Source organism: Lactuca serriola, chromosome 5 (genome assembly GCF_051521515.1).
Source record: "Lactuca serriola cultivar US96UC23 chromosome 5, Lser_US96UC23_V15, whole genome shotgun sequence".
In the NCBI taxonomy this organism is placed as follows: Eukaryota; Viridiplantae; Streptophyta; class Magnoliopsida; order Asterales; family Asteraceae; genus Lactuca; species Lactuca serriola.
This window is the reverse complement of record NC_136412.1, coordinates 301,150,268-301,165,370: the sequence shown is the minus strand read 5'-3', so window position 1 is coordinate 301,165,370 and position 15,103 is coordinate 301,150,268. Positions and strand designations below refer to the sequence as shown.

Below are 15,103 nucleotides of genomic sequence, written 5' to 3'. Positions count from 1 at the left end.
GTTTTGGTTAGGTGATCTGTGAGTCAATTTTTCGGAGCAAGGATTTATTCAGCTGACATTTCCAGTTAAGAGGTGAGTTTCGCCTCACTGTACCATAGGTCGAAGGCACCGATGTCGGCCCACTAGTTTTGGTTATCTATTAGTAGAGGGATGCCTTAGGGACTATATATAATCATGTAGGATAGACTAAGGACTCTTGATCTAGGCTCTCTTATCTATTCATTATTTGGTTACAGTTCTAGAGTAGGATCACATGTCTGGGTGACTATCTCACCTCTGAGTATATACGGTTATGCATTCCTTGGATTGTTTGTAATTAGGATGTTGTTATGCTATAGTAATCTGTTAGACTTGTATCATGGTAGTTGGTATGTTGCTATGTTGTATTGATCTATTAGATCTGTATCCTCGTAGTTGGTATGTTGCTATGTTGTAGTGAGCTGTAGATCTGTATGCCTATCTGTACTTGATTGTTATCATATAATGGAGTGCCCTAGGGATTGTCTGTAGCCATGTAGGATAGCTTGAGAACTCTTGATCTAGGATTTTTTGCTTGTTCCTTGTTTGGTTGTGGCTCTAGAGTAGGTTCATATGTTCGGGTCGCTATCTAACCACTGGTCACTAATGGTTACACATTCTATGGAGGTTAGCTAGTAGCAAGACTGTATGTTGTGAGAGGACTAGTAGGTGGTAGTGAGATGTATGCGTGATGTTCGCATGTATGATGTGTCTGCTTGATCCTAGATTGTTTTTATGTCGACATATGGTAGTAGTGGGTTGAGGCGGTCCTGCATTGTGTTGTAGGCCAAGATACCCAGTGCGGGCTGGTTGTATGCCATAGGCACGGAGGCTCTGGTAGAGCGGTTGGGTTGAGGCGGTAGGCCAACAAACACTGGGTATTCCAGTTTGATGGCTGAGTGGACCCGATGCATGCTTGTATGTTTATCGTACGGGGTATTTTGTGGGAAACTCACTAAGTATTGTGCTTACATAGTTGTTTATTGTTTAAGTATCACCAGTCATCATGGGAATGCGAATGCATGACTGTACACATTCATCAACAACACTGAAGATTCATGCGCTTTAATATCACTCTGATCTTTATAAATGTATTTGTAATAAACAGTTTTCTCCATAACAGAGTTATAACTGGGAAGATTTACTTAAATAAAAATGAAAATTTTTTATTGTGAAAATTGGGACGTTCCATCCTCCATCTGTTTAAATAAATAAAAAATAATGAAAACCATCTCTCTCTCTCTCTCTCTCTCTCTCTCTCTTCACTATATACCCACATGTATAGTTTTTTCTTCATCTTCCTCGTATATCTTCTACATATTTCTTTATCCTCATGTTTTGATATATCAAATCTCAAATCTCCACACCAATTTCCTCCTTAAATTATCCAACATATCATTAATCCGGAACATCGATTTTCGCAAACATACTTCTGGACAGTTAAATCTGTCGGAGCATACAACATTAGGAAAAACGCAATAAACCATTTGATTATTCTTCCAATCCAATTTCACCATAATGAAATCATTAATTTCGACATCTTACCAACGAAAAATCAAAACAAAAACATCTAGATAATTAATCAATTGAATTCATAACCTACCTTAAACACCAACATTGAGCATTTGCTTCTTCTGAGAAATTCATTGAAAAGATCCCACATGAAGAACAACCAATAAGAATGGCCCAGAAAGTTAATTCTCAAAACAATTTCAATTGGAGATACTCAAATCGATTGTTTAGATGATTCAACCTATAATAATCCATCTAAAATAACATTAAATTTATGTGTAAAATCTGGAAAAGACTCAAGAACACCAAGAATGAGAAAAATCCTAAAATCATATTAAAAATGAACATATTCAATCCAAAAGAAGAAATTGATTGATGATACCGGAGCCCAAATACCTACAAAGGCTACAATCGATTATCAATTTAGGAGTGAGGGGATGCTATTTTCTTTTGTTACCACACGCAAATACAAATTGGGGAGGTGCAGATTGTAGTGAAGGATGTGTGGGAATGGATCTGTTATATATATATATATATATATATATATATATATATATATAGAGAGAGAGAGAGAGAGAGAGAGAGCTTGTGATACCATTCTAATGCTTCTGGATCTCTTGTTACCCTTCATCCTCCGCCGGTAAACAACCTGCCCACCAAATTCCATCATAATGCTTGCTTCTGGTATGCCATCTTCGCCGCTAGGCATAAGCTCTACATACCCATTGAGGGAGCTTGAATGACCATTCTAGAAAGATTTTGACCCGGATCACGATTTGAATTTCTTCTGGGTCTTTTCGTAGCTTTCGATGTTCTTTCTGGAACTTGAATATGTGATACTTGTCTCCCAAATGAAGATGATTTGGGGTTTTATTTCTTTTGGTATTTGGGGTTTTAGTATTTAAAATCTCTCCAATTTTCGCTAATCCTACTGCAACAACATGAGGATAAAGAAATATGTAGAGGAAATATGAGGAAGATGAAGAAAAAAGTGTACATGTGGGTATACGGTGGAGAGAGAGAGAGAGAGGGAGTTTTATTAATTTTTAATTATTTAAATAGATAAAGAATAAAAAAAATAAAAATATATATACATAAGGGTATTATAGTAATTCCAATTTTCAGAGGGACTAAAACCACATAGACACTAATACAAAAGGACCATGAAACCAAAAAAGTTGAGGTTTGGACTAAACCGCATAAAAAAATGCATACAATAGGAACATTTTTTGCAAATTTGTATAAATTTTTTAACGGGAAATTTTATAAATACCCTCAAATTGTTTTGTGTACCCCTATCTACCTGTAATGTAGTTTGCGTAAAATACATATAGTAGCGCTCTTTGTTAAAACCATTATCAACAAAATATTTCAAAAATACTATTATTATTTTCTAAAATACTTTGAAGAAGATGAAATTAGGGGTCAGCAAAAACCGAACCGCAAACCAAAAAAACCTAAAAAACCAAAATCGAAAATCCGAAACCGAAATGAAAACCGATGGTGTGGTTTTTAGTTTTGCAAAAACCAAAAATGTTCAGTGCGGTGCGGTTTCTAGTCTTGCAAAAACTGCAAAAAACCGAACCGCATCGAATATATATATATATATATATATATATATATATATATATATATATATATATATATATATATATATATTAAGTGTTGATATTTGTAAAAACAAAGAACCCATGACAATTAAAATTTCTATAAATATAAATATCTATATTATCAGAGGATGACTGTATATTTTTAAACATACATATAATGATATTTACAAAAACAAATAACGTTTATTATACTTTTTAACATTTTAATATTAAGAGGACTAGTGATGATAATATAATTTTTATAAATACATTAATTGATATTATTGCATGTACCTATGAAACAAATATTATATTTAATTTGTATTATATTCAAGCATTAAAAGCTTGTTGGATGAGTGATTATGTTATTTGATTTCAATCCAAGAGGTGGTGGTTTTGTTCATCTCCAAGATATCATTTGGGTTTAATTTTGTCAGCCTTATAAGAGCATCCATCTTCGCATTTGAGATAAAGCTTTCACTATTCTTACATTTCATATAATAGAGTCAAGTCTATGACTTTTAACCCACATCTTTGAGGAGTCGCACATCGTTGGGGATGAAAATTTTGGCGCTCCTCATCTCTACGTAAAATTTCTCAAAAAATAATTAACACTTCTCATCCGAATTAAAGTAACTCATTGAGTTAGCTGAGTTTTAGTAAAAAGACAAAACAAAAACCACATAAAAAAACTGACAAAAAACCGTAAAGAAAAAACTGAACCGCAAAAAACCGAAAAAAAACCGCAAAAACCGAACGTACGGTTTCTAAACTTTAAAAAACCGAAGTTGCGGTTTTTAGTTCGATTTTAGCCAAAAACCATACCGAACCGCACCATGTCGACCCTAAATAATGAAATTAATAGATAATTTCAAATGGGCTACACCGTTACCGTTTGTTAGTCAAAGTAAAAAAAAAAAAAAAAAAAAAAAAACACGTCCCCCTCCTTCTCCGATTATCTTGTAACGTAAACCCTAAAAATCTCATTTCTTTGGGTTCATGATTGATCAGGAAATCATGATGAAAGCTAACAATCCCACAACAAACACCGTCTGCGGCCACTGCGGTTTCCTAGATCGGAAAATCCTGCACCACGTCCGTCGCGGAGGTAACTTTCGCCGTCTCTGCACCACTTGTGTCCTCCGTCTCCACTCCCAGTATTTCTGCCCCACCTGTTTCATTGTTTACGACCGTTCACCCCCCGAACACGCTGTCGTTTGCAACAAATGCTACTCTTCCGCCCACCCTACCTGCGTCTCCCCTCCCATTTCCGCACCTACTCCCTCTTCACGTGCCCCTTCCCCTTCCCCCTCCCCTTGCGCCACTTGCTTAAACCCTAGCCGACTTGTTTTCGATCCCAAAAGAACCGATGGAAATGGGGGGATGGATAATGATGCTGCGAGACTGCTGGTAACTGCTGCGGAGATATCATCTTTGTCAATGAGTAAAGCAGAGGTGGTGGCAGTTGCAGAAGCCGAGAGGAGAGCGAAGGAAGCTTCGTACACGAGGAAGAGAGCCAGGGAGGCTCTTGATCATGTTGTGTACCTAATGGAAAACGAAAAGAAGAAAAACATCAATGGTAACAAAGTTGTGTCGATGCCTATGATGGATGTTCGAATTAACAACAACAACAACAACAACAACAACAACAACAAACTAGTTGCTGCAAATCAGGTGTCTGAAGCTTTCAAGTCTGTGGTATTAAAAGAGAATGCTGATGGAATCGCCTTGTCTGAAGTGCAGAATAAGATGAGGGCAGTGTATAATCGTAATGAAGATTTAGGGCAAAAGAATGATTCAGTATTAGTAGTAGATCAAGAACAATTACCCAAGAATAATCATGCTATGCAGGAGAATATTGGTTTGCAACCTTAGCATTGGCTTCTGGTAAAGTAGCTTGAGCATAATGGTTTCTGTGATAATATTTTTGTAGTTGATCTTCATCTTACATAGTTACATTGTAGCTTCTTGATTTAACAGGTGGTTTCTGTATTTGGTGCAAGGTGAGATCTTTCTTATGGTTCAGTAACTCTTTTTGATAAATGGTATATTCTCTCTGAAAATTTAAAATCCCCCAAAGTGTTTGTTTTATCCAAAGTTAGAGATGATGGTTTTTTTTATTTACTTGTAAATCAGGCTTTTGCATGCAGTGAATTGAATCTTTTTTCCAAGATTGTATGTTTATACCACAACATTCTTATTTTAGTATTATGCATTGTCAAAGTGAGCTATGTGCAACATCTCTTTCTGATCAAAGGTTGGAGTGTTTGTTGCTAGTGTTCTTTATACCTCCAGTTGAAGTTCTGCTTTTTAAAAGCCCAAATTAGAGTTTTCTGGAAACATACTTCAATCTTTTTACTAATATAGACAATGTATTGTGTTTTTACCCTTAATGGAAATGTAGTTACATTTTTTTACTCATAATAGTATCACACTTGTTTTTTAATAGCAGGCAACTAAATTACATTTCTTTACACATGTCACATAATAGTAATGTATGTACAATTCTTTAGCTATAATAATAGCAACTCAGTTTGATATTTTTGTTGATAATAGAAGTATGTAACAAATAGAGTATGTTACCCATATTGATAGTGAAATGTAAGCAAGTTGCTATTTGCTCAACTACTCAAGGACAATTTTTGTAATTTACTCAAAAGTTTATAAATATGTATAGAATAGACTAAATTACAATTTTGGTCCCTGTGATGTGTGTTTGGATCAGGTCCAGTTATTATTTATTTGTAATTATGATTCTTATTGAAATGTTTTATAACATTTTTGGTCCTTAGGTTGTCAATTTTAATAACTTAGCTGTTAAATATACCAAAATGACCGTTTCCCCTCAGTTTTTCTTCATTTATTTCATTTCCATGTTCAAGGAGCATAACTAAATCCTAACAAAATTCATATTTCTCAAAAACAAAAAAATCAGAATCAAACTCAACCAAAGTGTATAAATCAAAACTAAAATGTAGGAAAAGGGGAAGTTTTAAAAAAATGAAGGAAAATGGGAAGTTGGGTATGATTTGGAATGAATACCATTGTCAACTGGAACAAAACTCCTATCTTCGGTTTCTTTGTCCAATCTCTTCCTTCCCTTTCTTATCATCCTATTTGTTCTTTATTTCTTTTTGCCAATCTCTTTAACTCGTTATATGTCCGACTCAGTATGTTGTTTCCTGTTGGTGATCCAGGAAGGACATCAGAAGCATTAATTGCAAAAATATGTCAATGTGGATGGATCAGATTTTCTGCAAGTTTGCAGGAAAGTAGTCGATGTGGAGTAAATAAGAGCCATAATTGCAAATATAATAATTGACTAAATTGTAAAAAAATGTCATTTTGTTTTAAAAAGTTTTGGACTAGCACTACCGGTCCAAAATAGAACTTTTGTTGCGGTTTTGATCAAAAAAGTTTTAAAAATTCATGAAATAATGAATTTACCCCTTTTGATTTGTTTTTATTTTATTTTTTATTGCAACAATTAAACAAAAAGCAAAAATAAAATGTTACTCCACCCCTCATCTTCCTCTTTAACACCTCTCTCTCTCTCTCTCTCTCTCTCTCTCTCTCTCTCTCTCTCTCTCTCTCTCTCTCTCTCCGATGTTTGCAGGAAACCATTACCGGTCACCTGCCATTCGTGCCGGAAAACACCGTCAAGCACAATGTCATTTTATCGGAAACACCGTCGACCATCTCTTTGGTCACAAAGAAACAAATTAGAAAACGAAGAAACAAACTGAGTTGTTGTCGTTTTAGGGTTTTTGAAATCAGATGAGCTACATATCGGGGATACAACGCCGTTGTAGTCTCTCCTCCGAATAGCAGCCAACGTTTGCAGCAACGTGTTCGTCATACCAACAAATTTGGATCTTTCCGTTGGTCGGTAGAGGTGGTGAATTCGTTTCGTTACCTATTGTTTTCTCAGGCGAAACCGTAATGAAGATGAAGATGATGACGCCGTTGGAAGATGACGACGTTCTTCTTTCTTACAAATATGTTTTTCGTCTTCACATATGCCACGGTGTGGTGGCATAATTTATGGAAACTCTATAAATACAATTTTAAATCATTATGGAAAGGAGAGCTACGATTTTCTGCAACCAAGTGTGACAAAAGAACCCTTAGAAACCTAAGGAGGCCAGAGATCGATTGGAGAACAAGATTTGAAGAGATCGGGGACATGAAGAACACACTAATCATTTAGTTTGCTTATCTAAGCATGTATTTACATCGTTTTTTGTTGTTTTTCTACTTTAGTCATGGGCTAATAACCATTTACTTTCATTTGCTGGAGACAAACCTTGATACTTGTGTTGATTTCAATAATATTGGATTATTTAGCTTGGTTAATACTTGTGTTTGATAGATCATTTACCTAACATGTTAAAGTTCTGATTTTTACTCCCTATGTATGAGTTGTGTGTAGTTAGATGATCACTCAAATTACATTAACTTGATTTGTAAGTGTTTATGATCATTAAACTATTAGATCTAGAGATTAACGAATCCTAGGTTTATGTAATATTCATTGGTAACTTTAATTGTGTTAAAGAGCATTAGATATCCATACTATATGCTTGATTGATTATCTTTAACATAGATAAGGTATCATTAGATCAAATCATTCATAGTCCGAATATATTATATCAATTGCATGTTCACTAATTGCATGATCATTGTATTAGTCGTTCATTAATTGTTAGCACTAGGAAATCCGATTGAGATAACTAGTCACATTAGAATTCTGTAACTAACTAATAAATCTATTACACCATTAAAGAAATCAACCATAGGGGAGATGTGAGTTAAAGCTAAACGAAAGTACTCTTTTATCTTGATTTAAGTCGTTATCTGTTTTGTTTGTTTTAGTTTAGGTAATCGTTAGTTAATTTAAAAGTTGAATTGATGCTATAAGTTTCTGAACTTGTAAAATCAGAAAACCGCAATTTATAGTATTTTCCTAGTTTAATTAGTAGCATTAGTTTTTATTGAAATCATACTCATTCCCTTAATGTTTAACAGCCCGTACTTGCCATTCCTATACTACTATATGAATAGGTACACTTGCTTAGTTTTGTAGCAGTCTAGTTGTGATTAAGTGCAATTATAAATATTAAAACTAGTAGTAGTAAAATACACATCATCTTAATTTGAAGAGAGGGAAACAAAACTATAGAAAGGGAACGACCCCATGGAGCAGTTTTGAAGGAGTAAGGAGCATCTAGGGTTTCTAATTGGAGAAGAAGAGTTAGCAAGGGAGAGACTCCATGGAACGGTTTTGAAGGAGTAAGGAGCATCTAGGGTTTCTAATTGGAGAAGAAGAGTTCGCAATCAAAGTAGAGCATCTCCACTAGTGATTTGAGGTATAAATATTCTCACCGTAGGGTTTGGGTTGAACCCCAAAACCCGAAAATGGTGATTAATTGGTTGTTAAATGTTAGATTCATGGATTATTTTGAGGTTAGAACTCTTATTCTTCATTGAATCAACTCTAATTTGATTTGATGGAGTTTGGTTGAGATGTGTTGAGCTTCAAGCTCTAATAATGGTGGGATAATCTAACAAGTAGATCGAATGAGTTCTCGAGTGTTGGATTACCCTCTTGCACACCATGAGATTGTTAAATCATCCTTGAAAGATTTCAATCCTTCAGTTAATAGTGAAATTGGGCGATTCAAACTCTAAATTCATTTATGAGTTGTACCTTGGCTTTGATGAGTTGTATTCTAGCCTCTATACATAGATTTGGAGTCAAATATGGAATTAGTATGTGTTTAAATGATTAACCTTATGAAATTAATGATTTAAACTAAATCTCATGTAACTTAGAGTGTTGCTTATACATATAGTAATGGAATGAATCAATGGAAGCAACTTCTAATGAATCTAGATTTGGAAGGGAATTCATGGAAAAAATCCCCAATTCCATTCCATGGATTCTAATGACTAAGCTCTATTAATTAATTGAATGTTTATAAATATCTAATGAAGGAATTATGAATGAATAACAATTTAGATGAATCATTATTGGTGAATTGGTCATTGGGAACCATTAAGACCTTTGTTGGAAGTATGTTGCCCATATAAGCTTCCCTAAAGCTTATGTTTCCTTTAAAGGTCTTAATGATTAAGTCATAATGAAGAAAGGGCTTAATTGAGTATTTAAGAATTTAATAACCTTTATTTAGTCCTTAATAACCTTTTGGTGAAGTTTGGTGGCCGTTGGAGGTCTAGGGCATACGTTACAAAGCTTTTAGCAAAATTATGCATAAAATGGGTGACTTGCACTCATGACACGGGGTCGTGTCACATAAGTCATAGATGATATGGGGACGTGTCAGGCATGACATGGGAAATGTCACTAAAAGGTATTATGACAAAGCTTGTTAGGTGTTCTGAAAAGTATATTTTGTTCGTGGAAAACCTAGTAAACTATCTCCGATTGCACTCGAACTTTATATATAAGCTAATAGGAAGTTAATAAGATTATTTTGAAGGTCTAAATGATACAAATCTTAGAGGGGTATTTTATCATTTTAACAATAATTTGTTATTAATGACAATATATGGTGCCTACAAAGTATACTAAGCTTAAGAAGAAAATAATAGCTTGGATTTCATTGAAGGTGGGTAGTATCCAATACATGTTCCATAAAAAAACAAGTAATGATGTTTTTCATAAAGAATTTGACTCAAAGAATTTTTCCATGCTTAACTACTTATGCATTGCATGAAATGATTTTTATAAAGAAGTTTGATAAATAGTAAAAAGTTAAAGATGTTTTGAAAAGAGTTTTGGCATGAATATTTATGCATTCATGTAAAATTGGGAAAAGACGTGTATTTCCCTCCAAGTCCATGGAAGACGAGACTAATGACGCCCAATGACGTAGTGTGGTATTCTAGACATGCCCACTTGTACAAGAGGCTAACTACCTCTTGTACGAGACCGATAAATTGTGTAACATCCGACGTGGCATTATTTGTCGGAGGAATGCACATATGTAAAGCGCCACGTCATGGTAAGGTCTTGGCCACGACGTGGTGCTTGTTTTAGTCCAAACCCTAGATTTTGGGGTTTGTGCCCTATTTAAAGGCACTAAATCCTAGGGTTACCTCTTTTTGGGCAGCCGCCACCCTCTAATATCTTATCCCATCCAAACCCTAGCCTCCATATGTGTGTTTTAAGTGTTCGAAGCCACTTTTGTGAAGGTTGAAGGAAGAAAGAGTCCATTTGGTGCTTGTGTGCTTGGTTGCAGCTTAGATCTTGCATCTTCATCACATTTATGGTCTTTTGGAGGTATAAAGTCTTCACCTTGCTCGTTAGATCTCTAGATCTCGGTCAACTTTAGGGTTTCAGGGTGTAGACTGAGATGGTACTTCTATATTGATGATTAGGTGATTAATAGTACCAGTTTTCACTGTTAGAGAGATGTTGTGTTAGTCTACTAATAGCGAGGTGAGTCTTCTCACTATATTGCATATGTCATAGTAGGGTGCACGCCAGACCAGTTAGGTCTTATTTGCTGGTTGTTGCTATATGTGTATCTGAGTTGCTGATAACTCCAGAACTACTGATAGTCTGTACGGTTGCTAATAACCAATAGGTTTTTGATAACCTATAGGGATATTGTGAGCCCATAGGACTGCTCATAGTCCCAGAATTACTGATAACCAATAGTTGTTTATATTGTTGTGTTGTATGTGATATTTAGGACTGTTGATAGTCCTCAGGATTGATGATAATCCTCGGGTTGCTGATAACTCATGGCTGATTATTATAATGTGTTGTATGTGATATTTTGGGGAACTCGCTATGCTTTGTGCTTACAGTTATGGATTAAATGTTTTCAGGTACTTATCGAATTACGAAGGCGGGACTGTACACACACATCAACAATTTTATGATTCAAGATTCCACATTGTCTTCTTTATAATTATGATTTGGAATTATGGTTTACGAACAATCAGTGTGACTTGAATGTAACTTTATAAAAATGGATGTTTATTCTATTTTAAAAATGAAAAATTTATTCTGGAATGTGGGACGTTACAACTTGATAGCTTACGCGTACCCTTGATGACGACTGATGAGGAGACGTGACATAGGGTGCTTTATGCTAACTATGTCATAATTTCTATTGTTATCAAAACAAGAATTATGAGTGGGACTAAGAGATGAACGAGATGGGTATAGTTGCATATTGCATTGCCTTCTTTCCATTATGTTGAATTTTAAATATTAATAAATGTTGTTGTAACACTCCAAATCAGGTATTACTCTTTAGACACTTGAAATGGAAAAAGATGGCATAAAAGGTCCCTTGGTACGCAGGGCGTACTCCAGGAGTACGCTTAGCATACTAAGGATGCATGAACGCGGAGGGTGGCTGCGTACGTAGGGGGTACATATAGGTACGCGGGGCGTACGCGACAGAGGGCCAAAACCCTAGTTCTCAGACTTGACACATATTTAAACACCCTTAAGCCTCTTAGACCAAGCCCTAATCAGCCTCCATAGCCTTATTTTGCCCTTGTACACCAAAGATACCTTGTGAGAGTGATTTTGAGCTTAAGGAGTGTATTTGTGGCCATTTTAGAGTTCATTCAAGAAGAAGGAATTGCTAAGCAAGCTTGGAGTGTAATTGGGCTTCAAGAATCTGCATCTAGTTCACCTTGAAGAGCTTCTGTGTAACGCCTGATTCCTGGTAAGCATTTTATTATAATTTATTCATTTTTTGAAGAGCTAATCGACGAGTTGGGAGCCCCATACTCGTCGAGTAGAAACGAGATTGGACACGGGATTTAAGTCGCCTACTCGACGAGTTGAGAAGCCTCAACTTGACGAGTAGGGTTGTCAGGATGAAACCCTAATTTTGGGGTTTTGCACCCTATTTAAGCATCTTAATCCCCACCTTATGGCCTCATTTCCAGCCTCCAAGTCCCAAACCCTAATCCACGAAACCCTAGAGCTAAGTGTGAGCTTGTGAGCCATTTTTGAGTGATCTTTGTGTGATTTGAAGCTTGTAGAAGAAGAAGAAGCTAGAGGATTCCAGGAGAAGATTGTAGATCCAGAAGCAACGTCTCATCCTCTTCATTTTCTGGTAAGCAAGCCTCAACCTTCCTTAGTAGCTTGTTAGATCTCCTTCTTATCATTTCGTGAGGTTTTTGGTCCAAGACACTTAGTCCTTGGGATATGGACGTCCCAAGTGATCTACCTTTCAAATCTGGGGTCTAGAAGGGGTTTCATGGCATAAAGGTGCAAACTTTATGACCATGAAAGCCCCATGCAAGCTTTAAAGTGTTAGTATGGCCTTTTAAGCCCCAAAAGGCCGTGCATGGAAGGAAAGTTAGGAGCTTTATGTGTTCAAATGATGTCTAAGGCCTAGATCTATGTTAGTATGCTTTAGTTTGAAGTATTATGGCTTTTGCACCAAGATCTATGTCCTAGAGAACTAGGGTTTTAGCTAAATCCATTAAGAAGGACTAATGAAGGGTAAAGTTGGAAACTTTACCCTTAAAAGGGCATTTCCAGTATGTAGATGAACTAGGGAGTTTGGATCTGAAGGATAGGAGCTTAACCTGTTAAGATGGCTCAATCAGACTGGGAAACTCGGCGATTCCAGAGAGGGATTCGATGAGTAAATTCGTTTTCTCCCGATTCAGTTTAAGGTAAAACTCGATGAGTCTGTAAAAGGACTCAACGAGTTGATTCGCCAAATCGCGACTATGAGTAACCATGGAACTCGGCGAGTCAGGGGGATGACTCGACAAGTTGGATCGCGAGTTCAGGGTTTTGAGTTATAGAACTCGACGAGTTGATGAGTCAACTCAGCGAGTTGAGTTAACCCAGGACGTTGAATTTGACCAGGGGTAAAATGGTCATTTTACCTTAAGCAGGATTATCAGATTTTTGACTAAGTGTTGTTGTGATAATGATAGCCGGGGAGTTGTTGAAGAAGCCATCAGAGATTCCTCACCGCGAGATTTCACATTCAGCTTTGCGAGGTGAGTTTCCTTCAGTAGGAACGGGCCGAAGGCACCAATGTCGGCCCGTGTAGAGTAGCTAAGTGTGGGTTGGGCCCGTATCTTAGAATCGTTTATGATTAGTAGCTAAGTGTGGGCTGGGCCCGTATCTTAGAATTGTTTATTATTAGTAGCTAAGTGTGGGCTGGGCCCATATTTTAGAATTGTTTATGATTAGTAGCTAAGTGTGGGCTGGGCCCGTACCTTAGAATTGTTTATGATTAGTAGCTAACTGTGGGCAGGGCCTGTATCTTAGTATTATCTGAGTATGTTTATGAATTGATAGATTTTGGTATACTTGTTGTCTGTGGGATACTTGTATGTATGTTTAAGTAGCGGGGTGTGGGCGGGGGCCCGTATCCTTTGGATAGCAGAGTGTGGGCGAGATCCGTATCTCCTAGTTAGCAGAGTGTGGGCGAGGGTCTTATCTCATAGTTAGCCGAGTGTGGGCGGGGGCCCGTATCTCCTTGAGTCTGGGCGAGGCCTGTATCTCATAGTTATATGTTATATGATATGTATATTGTATGTGGTAGTTTGGGGAGACTCACTAAGCTTCGTGCTTATAGTTGACAGTTTTGGTTTCAGGCACTTCTAGTAGCAAAGGGAAGAGCTCGGGATGACTGCATTGCACACACCACATCGTTTTAGCCTGGGAGGATTTACTCTGATGTTTTGATATATGATTTGGATACAGTGTTTTGACATGATGTTTTGAGATATTACCACTTATGTTTTTATGTGATGATTGTATTACTTTGATTTTATAATGATTTAAAACGAAATTTTTGGACTGTATTTTTAGAATGTTTCATTTTGGAGGTATAAAGTCCTTATCTTGCTATCTTATTCATTAGATCTAGTTAGGGTTTCTATATTGTCCCTTTTTGTGTTCATGGATCATCTCTAGAGAGTTGGAGCAACTCCATAGCTTAGGAAGAGTAGATCTAAGGTCCTTTGACTCATTCATACCATAAAAATGATGTCTTGATGGGTGTTTTGACCTCATGCATGGATTAAGACTCTTGGAAAGGTCTTAATGGGTTGTTGGAAACATATGGAACATGCAAAGGCATAAAGTTGCCAACTTTATGTCTTAGGACATCTTAATGAACTCAGATCTAAAGACTGGACGTTAGAACATCAAGTATTACACACTTAATGGAATAAAGTGCTTAATTTGTTTGTATGTTGGGCATAATTCTGTGTACGCAGCGCGTACAACTCAAGGACTCAGTACGCTGCGCGTACCAGGGTGGTACGCACGACATACGCACTCAGATGGGTTTGGGCTCGTTTTAGGCTTGTAAGCCCTGTGAGCCTTAATCTGTCATTGGTCATGGTCATGTTTTGATTTAGTGGGCCAATTTATGTGTTTTGGGTCATGGTTGCTATGATTGGGCTTTTTTGGGCCATAAGGCCCATTAATGATTTTGGACGTGGACTTTGGGCCCATCAGCAAATGAAGATTTTTGGGCCATTAGGAAAGGACTTGGGGCTTGGGTCCTTTAATTGGAATATATTTAACCTTAACTTTGGGTTAATGATATTATTGTTCAGCACGGGTGTTTACGAACTGTTAGGAGAGCAGCTGTCATATTCAGAAGACAGAAGTGAGTTTTCTCACCATACTAGTGATGCAAACGGGGGCGGATATTTTCGAATACTGTGATACCCGTCCCCACACCCGAATTCCGATCCTAACACCCGTCCCCGCCCCCGGCCCATAAAATCCCCGACGGATACGGGTAAAAAAAAGCCGTCGGATAAGGGGAACCCGATGGATATCCGTTTAGGCCAATCTTTAATATAAAAAAGACAAAATAATAATTGATAACTAAAACATTCAACAATTCATACTTCATTCTCAAACACGAAATAGTAATAAAAATAAGATAAGGGACATCCTCATGTTTGTTAAATAACTAAAATAAAAAACAACAATTTTTCATGAA

The 15,103-nt window shown here is 36.6% G+C and overlaps 1 protein-coding gene across 2 annotated transcripts; it reads left to right on the top strand.

Moving 5' to 3' along the window:
- Positions 1–4,028: 4,028 nt before the first annotated feature.
- Positions 4,029–5,543, top strand: LOC145054770 (uncharacterized). 2 transcript variants are annotated; one of them, XM_079003024.1, is made up of 2 exons: positions 4,029–5,006; positions 5,100–5,543. In XM_079003024.1, exon 1 carries the CDS (start codon positions 4,119–4,121, stop codon positions 4,992–4,994), a length of 876 nt encoding a protein of 291 aa, XP_078859150.1. In that variant the 5' UTR covers positions 4,029–4,118; the 3' UTR covers positions 4,995–5,006; positions 5,100–5,543. The 2 variants fall into 2 exon arrangements, with proteins under 2 accessions (XP_078859150.1, XP_078859151.1); XM_079003025.1 differs by having other exon boundaries at positions 5,084–5,543.
- Positions 5,544–15,103: the final 9,560 nt, after the last annotated feature.